The sequence below is a fragment of the Drosophila tropicalis genome, unplaced genomic scaffold, assembly GCF_018151085.1.
Source record: "Drosophila tropicalis isolate 14030-0801.00 unplaced genomic scaffold, ASM1815108v1 contig_593, whole genome shotgun sequence".
NCBI classification, from domain to species: domain Eukaryota; kingdom Metazoa; phylum Arthropoda; class Insecta; order Diptera; family Drosophilidae; genus Drosophila; species Drosophila tropicalis.
The window spans coordinates 11,880,500-11,899,663 of NW_027173070.1; the positions used below are offsets into that span (position 1 = coordinate 11,880,500).

The 19,164-nt window shown below is 36.9% G+C and overlaps 3 protein-coding genes and 1 long non-coding RNA gene across 4 annotated transcripts in view; 3 read left to right on the forward strand and 1 right to left on the reverse strand.

The window, feature by feature from the left end:
• Positions 1–19,164, forward strand: part of LOC137575828 (uncharacterized) — an 83,868-nt gene that overhangs the window by 63,808 nt on the left and 896 nt on the right. The window contains exon 2 of the long non-coding RNA XR_011032243.1: positions 5,046–5,088. This is a non-coding gene — a long non-coding RNA (uncharacterized lncRNA). The remainder of the gene's footprint in view (positions 1–5,045; positions 5,089–19,164) is intronic.
• Positions 1–19,164, reverse strand: part of Fili (Fish-lips) — a 103,075-nt gene that overhangs the window by 23,142 nt on the left and 60,769 nt on the right. The window contains exon 2 of the mRNA XM_068288492.1: positions 4,332–4,447. The gene's annotated coding sequence lies outside the window, so the exon portion shown is untranslated. The remainder of the gene's footprint in view (positions 1–4,331; positions 4,448–19,164) is intronic.
• On the forward strand, positions 5,731–7,294 carry LOC137577761 (cytochrome P450 6a8-like). Its single transcript, XM_068291314.1, has 2 exons — positions 5,731–6,820; positions 6,876–7,294. The coding sequence occupies exons 1-2, from the start codon at positions 5,731–5,733 to the stop codon at positions 7,292–7,294; spliced, it is 1,509 nt and encodes a 502-aa protein (XP_068147415.1).
• LOC137577762 (uncharacterized) lies at positions 8,317–12,781 on the forward strand. Its single transcript, XM_068291315.1, is given in 5 exon segments — positions 8,317–8,896; positions 8,898–9,412; positions 9,476–9,887; positions 11,137–12,212; positions 12,282–12,781. Coding segments are annotated over 5 exon segments (2,985 nt in total). The 5' UTR covers positions 8,317–8,330; the 3' UTR covers positions 12,698–12,781.

The window sequence follows — 19,164 nt, forward strand, 5'->3', positions numbered from 1 at the left end:
AAAGTACAACGCACTTTGGCTGCTGATTCAAAAAAACAAAAACAGGAAGAGAAATTGAGTACTCTAGGCAAAACTTGGGTGACCTAGAGATACCCTACAAATATATTAAAAAGAGGTCAAAACCTTGAACAGAATTAAAGTGCTTACAACCTGAACAAAGTTCTCATACCAAATTTATTATATCTAACTCTAAAGTTATACCAAATAAAATTGCTCACATATAAGGCTAGAGCATTTGGGTTGCTATTGCTAAAGAAGAATATATAAATTTTAGGGGTCATTAATCTACCCTTTTATGATATAGCCAAAGGGTATGCAAAGTAGGAGGGCAAACAAAAAAAAAAAAAAGAAGCAAGAGTCGAAGAGCTGAAGGCAAACAAACTTTAGGCCACTGGCACAATAATTTGGCACGCAAACCTTTTTTCGAACACAAACATACACACACTCACAAAATAAAGTGAAATACATTAAAAAAAGGAGCTGGGAACCAAAAAAAGTCTGAAAAAAAACGAGTGACCAAACCCGGCAATGGGACACAATGGCGTCTCCCAAAAAACATGAGAACCCCAGCCAGCCAAGAGGGACCAAGAGCGAGAAAGAGTAATGGGTATGACGTGGTGGAATCAGTTGGGGCAGGTCTCACTGGGCTCTCGACTAGTGTGTTCCTACTATTTGCTGTTAGGATAAACATATAACAATTAGAGTTTTCTCTTTAGTTTTTTTTTTTTGTGTTTTTGTGGATTGCCCTCTAGAGACTTGAAAAGGAGTGAAAGGGTTAGCGGAGATAGAGAGAGAAAGATATGTATAGTCGTATGTGCCAGTTAAATATTTAAGTAGATTTCATTTTTAATTCACTTTAAGTGTATGTATGTATGTGTGTGTGTGTGTGTTTTACTCACAGGACTATGCAAATGAGCTCCTGAAAATTTGGGTCAAAGTTTGCGGTGAAGGCGTCTGTCTGGGGAAACAAAGTGAAAAGGGCGAACAATTTATGACCAGCCCACTCCCATACAAAAACACACACAAACACACACACAAACTCAAGGTGTGCTTTAAGATTGAACTAAATATAATTTTAAATACATATCTAAATGGCATAGTTGTTGCCCAACTCTATTCGACCAAAGGGTTAAAACAACGAAAATGTTTACTAGGCGCAAAAATGTTGTATAAAAAACAACTAAAAATTGTTGTTCATAGTTAACAAACATAAATTTCAATTTAACAAATGAACAAACAAAATGAAAAATATTCCAAGAATTTAACCTGAAACACATAAATTTTACGCCAGTCTCCCACCCGAAAAATAAAAAAACAAAATACAAAAAAACAAATGCTCATTAATATGCCAGACGCATATAGAGCAACAGCCAAAGAGGATGAGAGGAAGGGAATGAGAAACAGCACAAAAAAAAGGAAACTGAATTTAAAATTTATTAATTGGCAGCTAAATAAGTCGACGGCATTAACACGTTAATAATTTTATTATCATGAATGGCGAGTCTAGGGAGGGAAAAACTCAGCGACAGCTGTTGCGTTTTCCGACCCAGAGAGGGGAAAAAGAAAAAGAACGAAAAATACAAAACAACAAAAGAAAATTTCTAAATTCCATTTGTATCATAAAATGTGGAAATCATGAAAAATGAACACAGAAAAACTGTTGCCAAATACAATCAGATTTTAAATTTAAAGCATTTGCTCATAATTTAAGAAAAGTCATAAACTTAATGGAAAACTATTTCATTTAAGTTTATCCATTAATTATATTAATAAGCCAGGAACATGACTTTTGACTTCAATGAAACAGTTTTTAGATACCCTTTTGAAATCTTATTTGGGAAAAGAGGAACTAGAGACTAGTTTTTGTCCACTCAAAACTTATTTTACTTTATGTCTTTAATGTCTTAATGATTTAGCCTTAATTAAAATTGGAAAAGTATCATCTTTAATTTGTTTTCATTGTACAAAAATAAGAACTCAGAACTTTGCTTTGAAAAGATTGTTATAAAAAGAGAAATCGTTCTATAAAGGGCAAAGGCGAGGTGTAAAAAAAGGGTTCAAGTTGGCAGCTACCTTTTTATTTCTTATTATATATTTTATTATGTGCAAAGTCCTAAGGCTAAATCCTTTAGTGATATCTCTCTAATAGAAACTTGTATATTTTGATGCTTTAGACCTGACAACTATAAGTACATATACCGTAATATGTATCTTCATTATACTTAGCAACAACTTTCCAAAGAAAGCTGAAGCAAAAGTTACTAGGAAGAAAAAAGGAGAAATCAAACACTAAGTTAGATTTTGCCTAGTTTCCGCTTTCATTTTGACTGCCATTGTTCATTTCCAGCTGTTGAACACAATTTAATTTAAGTGTTTTCGCTTTTAAAGCAAAGTATGCCACGCCTCCCAATACACCCGGCTGCCATCTAACAGGCCACTTCCTAGCCATTCATCCGCCGCCCCATCCAACCCCCTGTCTCCGACAACCACCCACACACACATACATATATTTAGCCAATACGCCCCGAGAAAATTCATTGCCTTTTAATTGCAGTTGGCAGCTGGAAACGAGGCGAATTTTTCGGCTCCTCAACTCGGACTCGAACTCGACTCGATACGACGACTCTTTTTCTCTCCGTGTTTGTCTCCCCCAATAAATTCAATTGTTAATTGAATGCAGGCTACCCAATTTGAGGGCAAAGAAAAATCAATGAAAGAGAAAGAGACGAGGGAGTGGAAAGAAAAAGTTGGCATGGTCCCCAACAAAAACCTGTTGATCTGTTTCGTTGAGTGATTTATGGGTTCCACTAGCATGAGTGTGTATGGTGGGAGAGCAAATCAATATGAATCTTAAATAAAATGCTTTAAATCAATAAATTAATAGCCCGAGCACGAACCGAAGCATCAACCTTTTATAAAAATAACTTGACAGAGTAAACCAAACTCAATGAAAACCAATGAAGTCCCTGAGCCTATAGAAGTCAAGGTAAGGGAGTTTAAATATTGAAGTCATGGGTGGAGAAAATGGAAAATTTTAATACTATTAATAATGGGAAAAAAAAGAAAAACAAATCTATTGTGGCAACCTTCTTAAAAAAGTTTCTAATTAAAGAAATTATGATTTCTGAAAACGTCAAACTTTTGTGTAGTCAAATGAACTATTTATTTAAAGTAAAACCTCAAAAATAAAGGCCAACAAGGATCATCCAGCCCAGATATTTTGCAGTAATAAGAAAAGGATATGGGATCATTGCAAAGAATAGCTGTTAAGTTTTTCATCCAGACACATTGAGACTACTTTCATTTAGCTACTTCACATATGCAATACTTTTGAAGGATCATAGTCACTTCATGAAATAACTATGACGAAGTTTCTTTCGTTAAAGAACTAACCGATCTGATCTTCATAGACGAATAGAATATGCAGTTTTAGAGGCCCCTTTCGAAGTTGCCTATGCCGCTTATGGCCGAGTATCTTTTATGGTCGCTTTTGGAGGGGAAAAAACACTTTGCTTTGGTGTATGTTCTCTCTGCCACATACTTTACATGTTTTCACTCTCCTTTTTTCCTTTGCTCCTTTTTTTATACGCAAATTGAATTATATTTACGCATAAAATTTATTTATTCATGATTTGTGAGTGTGTATGTGTGTGGGTGTATGTCCTGCGCATGGAAAAATCAGCACGTAAAAGTAATTTAAATTCATTTACTCAGAGAGTTGGCAAAGGCAGTGGAAATAAAATATTTTCAAGTCCTGGCTCATAGGTTTCAGAGAGGGAGAGAGATTAGGCAAATATTTTCATACTTTCCAGGAGATAATCGGTTTACAGTTGCCAACTTTTTAAGTTTTAGCGTTGCCACCTGACATTGAAACTCCCTATTTTCTGTAGGTGACTTTGATGCGCTTTTAATTAATTTCACATCGTATGCAAGTTTACTATTTGTGGTGCTTCTTTTGTGGCTTAGATTTTCCCGCTTCCATTTTCTGCAATTCCCTTTTCCTTCCATCTTTTCTTTTCATTTTTTTTATTGGCGGAAATGAAAGAGCTCGCTGTGTCCTCTTTTTGTTTGTTTTTTTCTTTCTCGCTTTTTAAGCTTGTGCAAATGGATTTTGCGCTGAGCGCATTTCCGTGTTGCATTAAAATGCTATCATTTTTGCTTGGCCAGGAAATTTGATGGCAACTTCTGCTCTTGGCCCTTTAAATTGGCCCAAAACTTCAACAGGTTGAGCAAAGTAGACTAAGAGCTACAGAGATGCGATGGATGGTTGCATAGATGGTAGCTACAAATTGGTTTTATGTGTGATTTCCGTGTTGTAAATTGGGACTTACCTTTTTCTCTCTTTCACTCTATCTCTGAGTATGTGTGTGTGTGTGTGTATGAGTGAAGTGTCCTCTTTTTTTTTTTTTGGTTTTGGTCTGGCAGGCAATTATGTCATAGTCGTCGTCTGTAAAGAAACAAAAAACGAATATATGGGTCAGTGGTGTAAAATTGAAAAGCAACAGGGAAGAAAAAATTGAGGTTATGCAGGAAGGAAAAAGAATGAAGGATAGCAGGATTAATTCAATTTCAATTCCTTTTTTGCATTTTTTGTTTTCAAAAGCAACAGTTTTAAGGGACAAAATATGTAAAAACCTTTCATTTTTGTAACTTTTTTTTTTTTTTTTTTTTTTTTGTGGAAATTTTTAGAAACTCATAACATGAAATGTGGTTAACTAGTCCTTTTGAAGCTTTTGTTTTAACTACCTGTGGTCATCTAAAAGGTTTCACTAAATTTTTGTACTTTTGTCTTTGATATCTTAACATCTTTTTGGGTTTTATTATTTTTAGTCTAATTGAGCCAGCTTAACCAATTTTTCCTTATATAGTCAAATTAGTAAGTACTTATTTTTGCCTTGCATAAGTATATATTAAATATAGTCTACTTTTAGGATGGCATTGTAAACTTTGATTAAACATTTTAAGTTCTCAAAATCTTTACTTTTAAATTCTAAATTTGTGAATTTCATTGAAAGAATAATTGAAATATTTGGTTTTACTTTCAGAAACAGAACTAGAACATCAAATTGCAGTTTTAAAGAAAATAAAGTAAGTAGGCATTTAGCCACAAAAATTACCGAGAATTGCATATAAATTTAATAAAACTTAAGCAAAGCATTTTTCAGTCTGCAAATATTATTTATACATATATATTAAATATTGTATGAATGAAATACATTAAAATATGCATTAATTATTTTGGTGACAATATTTGCATGTAAACAATATATTTCTAGAACAAATCAATCGGTTATTTTAACCACATCTAAATTTAAGAATTCATCTGGTTTCAATTTAATTTACATAAATCTCTTTTGGTCGGAGTTTTCTTTTAAGAATTTGATGAGAAGAGTTATATTTTGGATCTCTTTATCTCTTGAATGAAGTAAATTTCTCTTAATTATGTTTTTTGGCCAATTCATGCAATGTGACACACATTGAGTCACAATTCAAATACGTTGTGTTTGACTCAAACTTAGTAGAGTCGAGAACTCTGTTACTGCAAATTAGCACTTAAATTATGAAATATATAGAAAAGAGCGATAAAACTAAAGAGTAGTCTGCACGTACATTTAGTCAAAAATAGCGATAAGATAAGTCCTGCTTTGTGGTATATAAATGTAGCTGTTCTGCAACTCGGTCAGCTCAGTTGGTAAACGAAATTGAAAGTGAATTCTTCAGGTAAACGTAATGGCATTTTGTTGTCTGAGTTTTTATCTGATTGGCGCCATAGTGGCGTTAATCTTGCTATATCTACATCGTCGTTATACCTATTGGACGCGACGGGGGGTAGTTCAGCTGGAACCGAAATGGATCTTTGGCAACATGGATAAGGTTGGCAAAACCCAAAGTCTTCGCGATCCCTTCCGGGAGTTTTACAATACATTCAGGGGCAAGGAAAAATTCGGTGGCTTTTATGTGGGCACGCGTCAGACGGCAGTATTACTCGATTTGGATTTGATCAAACATGTGATGATCAAAGATTTCCAGAATTTTGCCAATCGCGGCAATTACTACAATGAAAAGGATGATCCACTGATGGCTCATCTTTTCAACTTGGATGGTCAAAAGTGGCGCAATATGCGAACCAAACTCACTCCAACATTTACCTCACTCAAAATGCATCACATGTATCCGATAATTGTGGAAATTGGCGATAGATTTATTAATTTGATGAACGAGGAAATGCTTAAAGCTCGCGCCGTATCCAACAATGGTGAGGCAGCTGTTGAAGTCAAGGATCTATTGGCCCGTTTTACCACCGATGTCATTGGCAGTTGTGCCTTTGGCTTGGACTGCAACAGTCTCAAGGATCCTAATGCCGAGTTCCGCGCCGTAAGTCGGCGAATGCTTTCAAAACGTCGTCATGGTCCCATTGTCATGAGTTTAATGAACACTTATCCCAATTTGGCACGTAAATTGCATATGAAATTCCTTCCAGACTATGCGGCCGAGTTTTATTTACGTGTGATCAAAGAATCTATAGATCATCGTGACAAGAATAATATCAAACGTGGCGATTTCTTAAATCTAGTTATGGAGATGCGTGAAGCAGTCGATGGTATGACTTTTAACCAAATAGCAGCTCAATGCTTTGTATTTCTTTTGGCCGGCTTTGAGACCAGTTCAAGCACCATGGGCTTTGCTCTCTACGAGTTGGCTTTGAATCAAGATGTTCAAGAGAAAGCCAGACAGGAGGTTAATCAAATTTTAGGCAAGCACGGTGAATTAACTTATGAGGCCATGAAGGAATTGAAATATTTGCAACAAGTGTTATATGGTAAGTCTGGTATTTTAATTCAACTTCAAACAAATTTAACTCTCTTTCACTTTAGAAACCATGCGCAAGTGGCCAATTCTTCCTATTTTAACTCGCCTAACCGAAAAGGATTATCCGGTTCCTGGCACCAATTCTCAAGTCTTTGAAGCAGGCACTCAGTTGATTATACCCGCCGATGCCATACAACATGATCCCGAAATCTATCCCGATCCGGAGAAATTCGATCCAGAACGTTTTAGCCCCGAAGCTGTGGAGCAACGCCATGCCATGACCTGGCTACCCTTTGGTTCGGGTCCTCGCAATTGCATTGGTTCTCGTTTTGGTGAAATGCAATCGATTGTTGGCTTGGCTCTGCTTCTAAAGAATTTCAAATTCGTACCAGCCAAAGAGACTCCTATTCCATTGCAACTCGATAAGAAATCTTTCCTATTGTCCTCCGATTCGGGAATCGTATTGGATGTTCAATCCATTTAGTTTCTTAATGGAATAAATGCTGAATAGGATTCAATTCTTTTCAATTTATATATTAAATAAATAAATATTCAATTTTTGCAAAATCAAATGATTATTTTCATCGTGTAGGGAAAGAATTTAAAAGACATTTGTTTCTTACTAATAACCTACTTAAAAATTGACAAACTTTTTCCCATATATGTATGTATGTACATGACCACTCCACTTGTGAATGTGTCACCCATATTTATTTATTTTTAGATTAACTAATTTAAGTACATTTATGTATGTACAAACTTCTGTTTTTCGTGTTTTGTGTGATAATAATAAGCACCCAACACAATTTTTGTTGTTAGAATGACTTTGCTTTTCACTGCGAATAAGAGAGATACTACCAGTGAGAACTGTTTGATATGTCCAGTGCAAAACGAGAGAGCAAAACCGGTTAGGAAATACCAAAATAAACAAACACTACGTCATTTATTAGTCGAGATAAGCACCTTGTTATAGCGCGACTTTTGTATACCTAGTAGTTAGGTAATCCATGAAATACTTCTAAATTGGTAAGGTAATACAAAATATTGTCTCTACTTTCTAAAGATAAATGAAGTATTCATATCTTGACTAGATTTTTTAGACATACATAGTTAGCTGCTCTTTTTTAGCTTTTAGAACATATCACTGCATTTACTTTGTGCTAACCGCTAATTTCTTAATTTATTACTACTTAAAAGTAAACTTTTTGTACTCAAAGACAACAAACAAAACGAAAATATACGTGTAGTATTTGTACAAAAAAACGCCTGTCTACACCCTAATCAATGCGTACTCATATTGAATGGAGAATTCTAATCAAACCTGGGGCAAGAGTAGACATAAAATTTGTGCCCATTCATCGTGAGGCAACCCCGAACTTGTGAGATTAGATTGCGTAGGCATTCAATATATAGCGCGAAAAAATGACTAAATCAGTCAGTAAGCAAAGTGAATTCACAGCGCAAACACTGTGCCGATTAGTGACAATAATTGAGAATCAAAAATAAAGTCGTAGATAATAATGGCTGTTTGGTTAATCACACTCTTGTTAATCGGTGTTATTTTGGCCTTAGCGGCTCTATTTCTGCAACATCGTTATAGTTATTTTGCCAGACGTGGTATATTGCATGACAAACCCGTTTGGATCTACGGAAACACAGCGGGTCTTGGCAAGACTCAGTCTGTGCGTGATCCTTTCCGAGTGTTATACGAGAAATACAAGAACAAGGCAAAATATGCCGGCTTCTATTTTGGTATGAGTCCCAATACTGTCTTGTTTGATCTGGATTTGATCAAACAGGTGATGATCAAGGATTTCCAGAACTTCGCAAATCGTGGCAATTACTACAATGAGGCGGATGACCCAATCACAGCTCATCTGTTCAATCTGGATGGTCAGAAATGGAGGAACATGCGTACCAAACTAACTCCCACATTTACCGCATTGAAAATGCATCAAATGCTTCCAATAGTTGTGCAGATATCCGATAGATTAGTCCAACTTTTGAATAAAGAAGTGGCCCAGGTTAAGGCTTCATCGCACAATAATGAGGCTTCTATTGAAATCAAAGATTGGCTGGCTCGATGGCATTGGCAGCTGTGCCTTTGGCTTGGATTGCAACAGCCTCGAGGATCCCAATGCTGAATTTCGAGCTGTTAGTCGGCGCCTCTTTACGGAACGCCGCTTGAATCCAATAATAATGGGTCTACTCAATGCTTACCCTAATATCGGCCGCAAACTACACATTAAAGTTGCACCGAAATTCGCCAGCGACTTTTATACCCGTGTGGTCAGAGATTCAATTGATTATCGCGATAAGAACAATGTGAAACGTAATGATTTTCTCAATATCTTGATGGAATTGCGTGAAGGAAAGGATGGAGGATTGACTTTTAACCAAATTCTTGCCCAAGCATTTGTTTTCCTTCTGGCTGGCTTTGAGACCAGTTCAAGTACCATGGGTTTTGCCCTCTACGAGTTGGCTACCAATCAAGATGTTCAAGACAAAGCTAGGGAGGAAGTTAAGCAAGTTCTGGCCAAACATGGTGAATTGAACTATGAAGCGATTAAAGAACTAAAATATATGCAACAAATATTCTATGGTGAGTTGAGAAAACGTCTCTTGATAACCGTAAGAAATATTCATAAGTTATATTCTTTTCCAGAAACCATGCGCCTATGGCCCATTCTTCCTATACTATTTCGTCAAGCTGAGAAGAAGTATCCAGTACCTGGAACCAATGATGTCTTTGAAGCTGGCACGCATTTGGTTATTCCCGTCGAAGCCATACAACATGATCCTGAAATCTATCCCGATCCAGAAAAATTTGATCCCGATCGTTTTAGCCCCGAGGCTGTGGAGCGACGTCATGCCATGGCTTGGCTACCCTTTGGTTCTGGTCCCAGAAATTGCATTGGTGCTCGCTTTGGCGAAATGCAATCGATTGTTGGCTTGGCAACACTTGTACATAATTTCAAATTTGTTCCTTCGAAAGATACTCAAATTCCATTGAAATTGAGTAAGACCGTTTTCCTAACATCGCCAGAAACTGGCATAAAATTAGATGTTCAAAAGTTGTAAAATAAAACTTAAGACTAAAATACATTATTAAAACCTAAGTTGGATGTTGAACTACTTATTTATTTTTATTAACTTGAATTTTGAGCAGATTGGCAACGATTGTTCTAATTGATTTTGGATTTAGGTCTCAGGGCGTCATTATCTTCTAAACGTATTTATTTAGGTGCACTTTCTTCTGTGCTTTCACGCATACATGGATAAATATATTTTGATAGACGGGGTGATATTCTTATTTAATTTTTATTAAAAACTTATCAGTTAACTTTTCGATGCTTCAAAAATGCTTCAAAGTTGGCCAGCTTAAACGAGAAGAAGAATAATTTATAACACCAGAACTGCGTAGATAAAAGATATTAGAAAGTACATTTCCATATTTATGGGAATACAAGTTTTTAAGGCGTTTGCCGTAACGCCGAATTGTAATGATAGCTTCAATATATCGATATATCGATCAAGCCGACTTTACTACAACTAATTAATTCTATTTCATCAACTTTATATTCAAAGATAATCCTTTAAAGTAAGGTAAATTAGTAGTAACCTAAACCTAATGACTGGGCCATCATCTAAAGAAGAGCAATGTTGAAATAATTAATTAATAATTAATTTAACATGATATGCGATTTTTGATTGATAGCTATATTATTGACGATTATCACTAAGAAGTTACTACAAGCTTAGATAAAGCCTGTAGTAGCTGAATGATACGATTGTGTGTATACATATTTAGATATTAAAGTCCATCATAATTTGTCTAAAATAATAATTTTAATAGTATAATGATAAAGGTGTTATGTAGAAAGTGTAAGGAAAAGACAAATCAAAGTCTATTTAAGTAGTCATTCCTTACAATCACTATAAACAAGTATTTCCACAAAATTCTATTTTAGTAGTCATTCATTACAATCACTAAGAGCAAGTACTTCCACCAATCATACACATAGATTAGCTAGCAAAGTTCACATAGTATTTGACTAAGCAAAACGCAAGAATCAATGACACGCGACCGATGGAATCACCCAGTGATTCCAGAATATATCATGCGAGTTAGACAAAACAAACAATTTTGCAAAATCATCATGAACGACTTCGCCGCAGAGACCCGAGTTGTGTATAGTTAGATAAGGTTGCTAACAACACATATGTATATAAAGAAAACGTCCGCCTATACTTTTGAACAGTAAACAAAGTGAATTCACAGAGAAAACACTGTGTCGATTGGTGACAATAAATAATAATGGCTGTTTGGCTAATCACTCTCTTGTTAATCGGTGTTATTTTGGCCTTAGCGGCTCTATTTCTGCAACATCGTTATAGTTATTTTGCCAGACGTGGTATATTGCATGACAAACCCGTTTGGATCTATGGAAACACGGCCGAAGTTGGCAAAACTAAGACTTTCCGGGACCCTTTCCGTGAGCTTTATTCCAAATACAAGGGCAAGGCGAAATTTGCCGGCTTTTTTGTTGGCCTTAGACCCAATCCAGTCCTTCTTGATCTGGATTTGATCAAACAGGTGATGATAAAGGATTTCCAGAACTTTGCAAATCGTGGCAATTACCACAACGAAGAGGATGACCCAGTCACAGCCCATCTGTTCAATCTGGATGGTCAGAAGTGGAGGAACATGCGCACCAAACTAACTCCCACATTTACCGCATTGAAAATGCATCAAATGCTTCCAATAATTGTGGAAATTGGCGATCGCTTTGTTGACCTTTTGAATAAGGAAGTTGCCAAAGTGAAGAAGAATGGTGAAGCAGCTGTTGAAATCAAAGATTGGTTGTCTCGTTTCACAATCGATGTGATTGGCAGCTGTGCCTTTGGCTTGGACTGCAATAGTCTGAAGGATCCGAATGCAGAGTTCCGTGTTATTTCTAGAACCCTATTTACTGTCCGTCGACATGGACCGCTAGCCATGGGCCTGATCAATACTTTCCCCAAGATAGCTAAAAAACTGCATGTAAAGATAGCACCCGATAATGTGAGCGAATTCTACGCGCGTGTAGTTAAAGAAACAATTGATTATCGTGATAAGAACAATGTGAAAAGAAGCGATTTCCTCAATTTGTTAATGGGTTTGCGCGAAGGAGAGGAGGGAGGTTTGACTTTCAATCAGATTCTTGCTGAGGCTTTTGTCTTCCTAGTGGCTGGCTTTGAGACCAGTTCAAGTACCATGGGATTTACACTCTATGAGTTGTCCATTAATCAGGACATTCAGGATAAGGCTAGACTGGAAGTCAAGCAAGTTCTGGCCAAACATGGTGAATTTAATTATGAAGCAATCAAAGAACTGAAATATATCCAGCAAATATTCAATGGTGAGTAGCTTGTATGTAATATTGTCGCCTAACTCTAGCATTGACGTTTTTCTCCATGCTTCTCTTCAGAGACCCTCCGCAAATGGGCAATTCTTCCCATTCTGATTCGTGTAGCCGAGAAAGACTATCCAGTTCCTGGAACCAATGATGTCTTTGAAGCTGGCACTCAGTTGATAATACCCGCCGATGCCATACATCATGATCCTGAAATTTATCCTGATCCCGAAAAGTTTGATCCCGATCGTTTTAGCCATGAGGCTGTGGAGCAACGTCATTCCATGGCTTGGCAACCCTTTGGCCAAGGTCCCAGGAATTGCATTGGTGCTCGCTTTGGCGAAATGCAATCGATTGTTGGCTTAGCCAAACTGCTTCAAAATTTTAAATTTGTTCCTGCCAAAGAGACTCAAATTCCTCTGCGATTGAGTAAGACAGCCTTCCTTTTGGCTAGTGACCATGGCATTATCGTAGATGTACAACCGATTTAGATTGTAAGCAACTGTGTAATAGTAGATAACCTTATCATGGCACAATAGAAATGAGTAAAATATAAAAAGCTGTAAATTATCTTATCGATCCGTGAACTGGGGGCCAACAGCCCTATTATGGTTAGGCAACCAAAATGGGCAAACTTACCTGTCAACAAAGTTCTCATCACTGTCAACTAGGCAAACGTCTTAACTTGCCAGCAAAAATAACGTGTGGTAAATAACTAGTTGCATGTGCAACATGCTAAAAACACGCATCATAGTCAAACCTACATATGCATTTGAGATGACTAAGTAATGAACTAGTTCTGTTGCTGTTCGGACAAACTAAAACAAAATCGTCTAACTTGAGGGTAAAGAGCTGCCTGATAAGGGGAATATTTAATTGTTAGCGAATATTTCATAAATGACACAAGAAGGAATCATTTTAGATTTTAGCTTTAACTAAATATTTTCAATATTAACTACTAACTAAAAAGTCATTGGAAAATAAATTATTCTAAGTATTACGCTTTGTCTTATCGTTTTATATATTTCGAATGCATAGTTAACGGTCTTCTTGTGACCTAATCAACATTAGTAATGTCACATGGGCATGATTTAAAGCATTTTACTAAACTAAATAACAAACTTTCAATTGAATAGTGGAACCAGTTCATTTGTTCCTCTCTCTTATTAGATTGAAATGTTCAGTTAGCAGAAAAAGTTTTCTTTTCAGCATGAAGTGCATTTTGAATGCTTCTACTTGGTTTCTTTTAATCGCCGCACACATCAAAATGTCAAGTGAACTTTTTCATTTTTGTTTTTCCTGATGAGGCCACTTTCTGGCTTTTAAGCAAAACATGACGCATGTTAACCCAAAACACAGATGAGAGAGAGAGAGAGAGTGCGGGGTGTTGGTTAGTAGGTACTTAGTAGAAAACTCGAACTTGACAGTTGAGGTTTCCGTTTTAATTTGTGTTCGCGTGCCGAGGTCATAGCCGCCGTACAACCGCCCAATACACGGGTACCTACATATATTATAAATTACGCATACGCCACGTTGGTTTACTTCAATTGGCAAGGAATGGGAACTAAAGCAGCAGCAGCACCACCACAGACTGTATGGCTGGCGGCAAACAACCACATGCATCATTAATGAAATCGCAGGCAACATAGCGTATACTTGATCTTGTTACACACAGATAAATGTCAATTTATTTGCCACACTCCAAAACACTAAGCCGACGACTACCGGGACGAAAGTCAGTCAGTCGTCACCCCCTCACATCAATGCCCCCAAAGTCAAAAGTTCGGTAGTTGGGGCCCAAGTGACGGAATGGGAGGGGGCGTGTCTACTGCTTTTGTGGCCTGACGAGAGATGTAATCGATAAGCAGCAAGCCTTGACTGACTGACTGCCACGACTGACTGAGTGTGTGGGGGAACGAGAATGGATGGGCTGGCTCTTGGCAATTTGATTAGAACTCATCAGCGTTGGCAATGAACGCAATCGAATTAAATATGTGTGCGGCTTTTGCTACGAAATTTTTTATGCTCTGTCAACTTTTTAATGAGCATCATTCCAATTAATATTTAATTAATAATTGATGCTTATTATTTAGCCACCGACAACAGATTCAATTTGTTGCCAACTCAATGTTGAAAGGAATAATTCAGGGACCCTCGGACTCTCGACTTGCCTTAGATCAACTAAAGAGAGTGGGCAAACACAAATACGTTCATGATTAAACTTTAAAAACGAAATGTGAAAAAACCGCAATAATATGGGCATTAAAAACCTCTTAAAAGGTTTTTCACAAACAGCAATAAAGCAAAAAAAAAAGCTGCTATATTTTCTCCCACATTTCTTTTTTTTTTTTTTTTTTTGTTGCCATTGTCTGCTGCTTCTCCAGGTGCATTTTACGCTACCGTTTATGGGCTAGCTAGCCGCGTAGGAGAGGGGGCGTGGCAAAAAGCCAACAACTGAAAATTGAAAACGAAAGTTAAAATACAAACAGAACGCAAAAAAAAGGAGCCAAAAATGCCAGCTAGCCAAAAAGGGGCAACAAATATTCTTTGAAAATGAAAAAGAAAACGAGGGTGAAATATAAATTTTCCTTTCCTTTCTTTTTTATGTAACTTTTTTGTTGCTGTTGCTGGCATCGACAAATAGAAAAACCAAAAAAAAAAATAAACACAGCCGCAGACATTGCTATGGCCTGGTCACAGCTGGCGGACATGGCAAAGCCAAGTCAATAACGTCAATAATACACACAAAAATGGTAGAGAATTGGCGCTTGGCGCTTTGTTAGATATTATTGCACAGACAGGACACAGGACAAAGGATTCAGTCTGGGTACCCATTTACAGTCCAGAGTCCGGATCCAATCCGGTCTGACCACCAAATGAATGCCAAAAGCAGCCACGCAGCAAATATTTCAGCAAAACGGTAGAAAGGAACTCCAACCTTTTGACTCCCCCCTAAAACCCATTCCATCAACTATATAGTTAACATTAACAATTGGCTACACCACAATAAACAACAAAAATGAAAAAAAAAAAACTCTTTACAGTGCCTTCAAATTTCTAAGCACGTCTCATTTTATTTTTCGCAATAGAAATTTTGGTAGAATTGTTTATCAATTCTACTTTGATATAACTTTGACGATCAAATGACCTTTTAAAAAAGTTTCTAAAGATCAATTTATTAGAAAATATCTGTCATCTTGTATTTATTATTTTGGTAATATTTTTAAATTAATAAACAATATGTGAATCTCTGAATGAATCTGAAGAATTGAATTTATAAGACATAAAAAGTGATGACTTATCGGTAGATCAGTACAAAAACATTTTCAAGCAATTCTTGTCAATATATCGTTGATAAATTTCTTGAGCCACTGTATGTCCTTTTTCTGCGCTTTCTCTCTTTCTCTGCTTTTGGGTGGCTGGTCTTTGTTTTCATTTCAATGCCAATGGCAGAGACAATCGACGTTATAGTTACAGTTTCCAGTTAGCGAAAAAAAAAAAGCGGAAACAAGTTAAGTTAACAGACAGATTTTATCCCTCTCTTTCACTGTCTCCTCTGTATATCTTTATCTCCGATTGTTTGATGTCTCGTCTGCAGCTATTTCAATTCTGCAAGCATTTGCCAATTATTTTAGACAAATAATTGCCCCCCAAAAAACGAAAAAAAAAAAAAAAATAATAAAATGAAGAGAAAAACAAACACAACTGAAACCATACAAATTGTTTGGGGATCTAGTCCCCAAGCCTGTTAAGTTTTCTGTTGTCTCTTGGCTTTCTCTCATTCTCTCTAACGCTTTGACTAACTGTCTCTTTCTTTGTCTCTTTCCATTCATATTCTCAACTAATTTAAGAGCCATAACGCGAATGCAGTAAATCACACTTAGCCCCTTGGGTAATATGAGAATCTTTCGTCTGCTCTACTCACTCTATATAAATGTTGTGTATATTTGGTTACCCCCGCAGAACAAGGGGCAAAAAAAAAGTGTTTTGACATGACAAGAAGCCGCTGAAAGTTTATTTAAAAAGGAAGTTTGATATTGTGGCAACAAATGAGGCTTAAATAACTCTTAGGACCTTGGACTCGGTTGGTTGGCATGTCATATGAGACACTTGAGAAAAACTGTCGACTACCAGTCTTTGCCCCAAATGTGGGTGTACTGGTTATATATACATGTATAGGAGTAGGAGTTGGTGAGGAACTCCTCCCTCCAACACTTGAATACCCTTAGTCTAACACTTGTACTTGTCTCATATTTTCAGCTTCATTTGCGGGTCATTTGCAATGATTTACTTAAATGAAGCTGATTGCTAAGCGGCTTTTAAGTGGTCTTAGGTTTGGTTTTTTTGGGGGAGTAGCATTAAATTACCAACTACAAGTGGCAAGTTGCAAAGAGTTATGAATGGCTTAATTGCCTAGTGAAAGTTAAGACCCCGGAAAATATAAATCAGTTGCAATTTTTTAGGGAAAAAAAGACGGCAACAGAAATTGTTACAAAAAAAAAAAAAATTTGGGCGTTTGAAGTTGAAATTATAAAAACGGTCAATCAGACATAAAGATATTTAATAAATATATGTTTTTATCCTTGTTTAAGCCAAAAATGTTTGAAAAATGTAATGATAAATGCTGACTCAAACGAATCTTTGAGAAATGTGAAACAAATTTATAAACTAAGAGATTTGAGAGTAAGTCAGTCTACTTATTCTTAGTTTGACTACTTATTGTCTACTTATTCTTAGTTAATTTAAATTGCATCATATAGGATGAGAAATTATTGAAGAGCAAGAGGTTCTTAAGAACATTTTATCACAATTTTATAGAACTCCACACTTTGGCGAATCGATTAGTGTTCAAAATCTTAAAATATGAAATCAAATCTTTTTTCAAATATTTTAAAGATAAAGGAAAATAAGACAAGGTGACGAAGGTCAAAGAAATTCCCTGCTATAGGATAAAGATCTAGAAAAAAACAAATCTTAACTCTACTTTAGACTAAGATTTATGTCTTCATCTCAGTTTTCAGTCTCTGCATGCACTAAGCAACTGGATTGAGGATAGCATAGCATTGCTTTTTTTCTATTTTTGGGCCCTTTGGCCAGAAGCTAGTTAAATATATTCAATCTGAGAAGGACAATGCTGACAGTTGATTGAACACTTTTGAAATGACAAAAACACCCCACGGGTGACATTTCTCAAAACACTTTACGACTGGCTGGCGCGAGAAGGTGTTGCAACCTTGATTTACGAGACAGCCAAAGGAGGGAAGGGAATCAAGGGAATTGGATGGTCTAAAGGCGTTCTTTCAGTTGTACTAGGAAAGAGCATTTTGCATAGCTCGACTGCCACTTCTGCTGCAGGGGGCAATCATTAAAACGTCGGCATGATGAGTTCTTCTACTCACTCGCCCTCAACCTCCAGTATGCCCCTTCCCCTGTTTATTTCCCCACTCCCCCTCTTCTTCTTGCTGATGTTGCGCGGTTTTAAATTACCATTTTAATGTTGCGAGTGCTGTTGATTGATGTGCTCTGATGCTTTAGTGTTGCAGCAGCAGCAGCATCCAAGCGGCAGCCAGTCAAAATGTAAATGCTTCTGCCTAACAAGCTTTTGGCATTTTGTCTACCTACCTACCTACCGTTTTTTTTTTTTTGTCGTTTTTCGCTTTAAAGGCATAAAAAGTTTAATGTTGGACCGTAAAAAAAAAAGTAAGGAAACAGTTTGCTTCTCTTACCTATTAACAGCTACTTTGAGACACTTCATTAGGCATTTTCTTTCAAGCCACTTTCCTGCCTCTCAGCATTTCCCTCCTGTTTTCTGTCGATTTGAGTTATGGCATAATACCTATCTTCACCTCGTTGCGTCCACTTTTCGTTGTGTCTTGAATTTGACGATTTTTTTTAGCCTCGCCCACACACACTAACCAAAAATAAAAAAAAAAAGTGAAAATTCTTCTTATTTTACTGATTGAGCACAAGTGCCTTGCTGACTGACAGACTGACACTTTGGGCTTTTAAATGTGATATTTTCACTTCTAGAAACGCTTGGAGTGGCTTTTAAGCAGCTTCTGAAAGATGCTCGATGGATGCACCCCGGCCAGGCCATGTCAGGCAAAGTGTCATCGGCTTCCAAGTGCGCCTCGGCGTACGCCTCTGCATTGGGAGGCTGCGTCGCTACGTCTCCCTCCTGCTGTTAATGAGCTGTTAAAACAAGATGTAGCCGTCGTTCGTTTGGTCGTTTCTTCGTTGCTTTTGATTGTTCTTAACAAGGTCTATAAATAGTTTCATTAGTGCACTTTTCAATTGGCTAACAAATAAGTTTTGATTGGACTCGACTTCTTAGATTTTATGTTGTTCCCTCTCACTAACTTAAACTAATTAGTTTTACCAACTCCCCAGAGAGCAGACAGACAGAGAGAGAGAAAGCATCAGGAATTTATTTCAAATCACAGTAAAACAATCAAGTTTACTTTTAGTTTTTGAAAACTTTCTGCCCTTTATTTCATTTCAATTTCTTTAGTCGACAAAAAGTAACGCCACATGTCACCAAATAGCAAGGAGCAACAGCAAGAGCTCTTGAAAAGATGTGGGAGGTGGGCGAAGGAAAAACTCAGACATTTCACGCCCTGAGGCCCAGCCAAGCATAAAAGTTGTCTGCATTCTCTTTTTGGGGTCTCAAAAAAACAAAAAATAATGTTGGCGCCAGTGAAAAATAACTTGCAGACAAGGTGGCTAGGTGGCTAGGATGCTTCCCTTAAACAAGAGTCAAAAATGCATTTCCTGTTTGGCCCCTTACACACTCGCACACATTGACTTCCGTTTTGGCCCATGTTCATGTTCATGTTCATGTTGTGCGTAGGTGTGAAGTGAAATTTTGCGCACAAAAAAGAATAAAGTACATATACTTCTATGCAAACAGCAGGAGCAAGAGTCGAAGCTGTTGCCGCGCCATTGCCTTGAAAATATC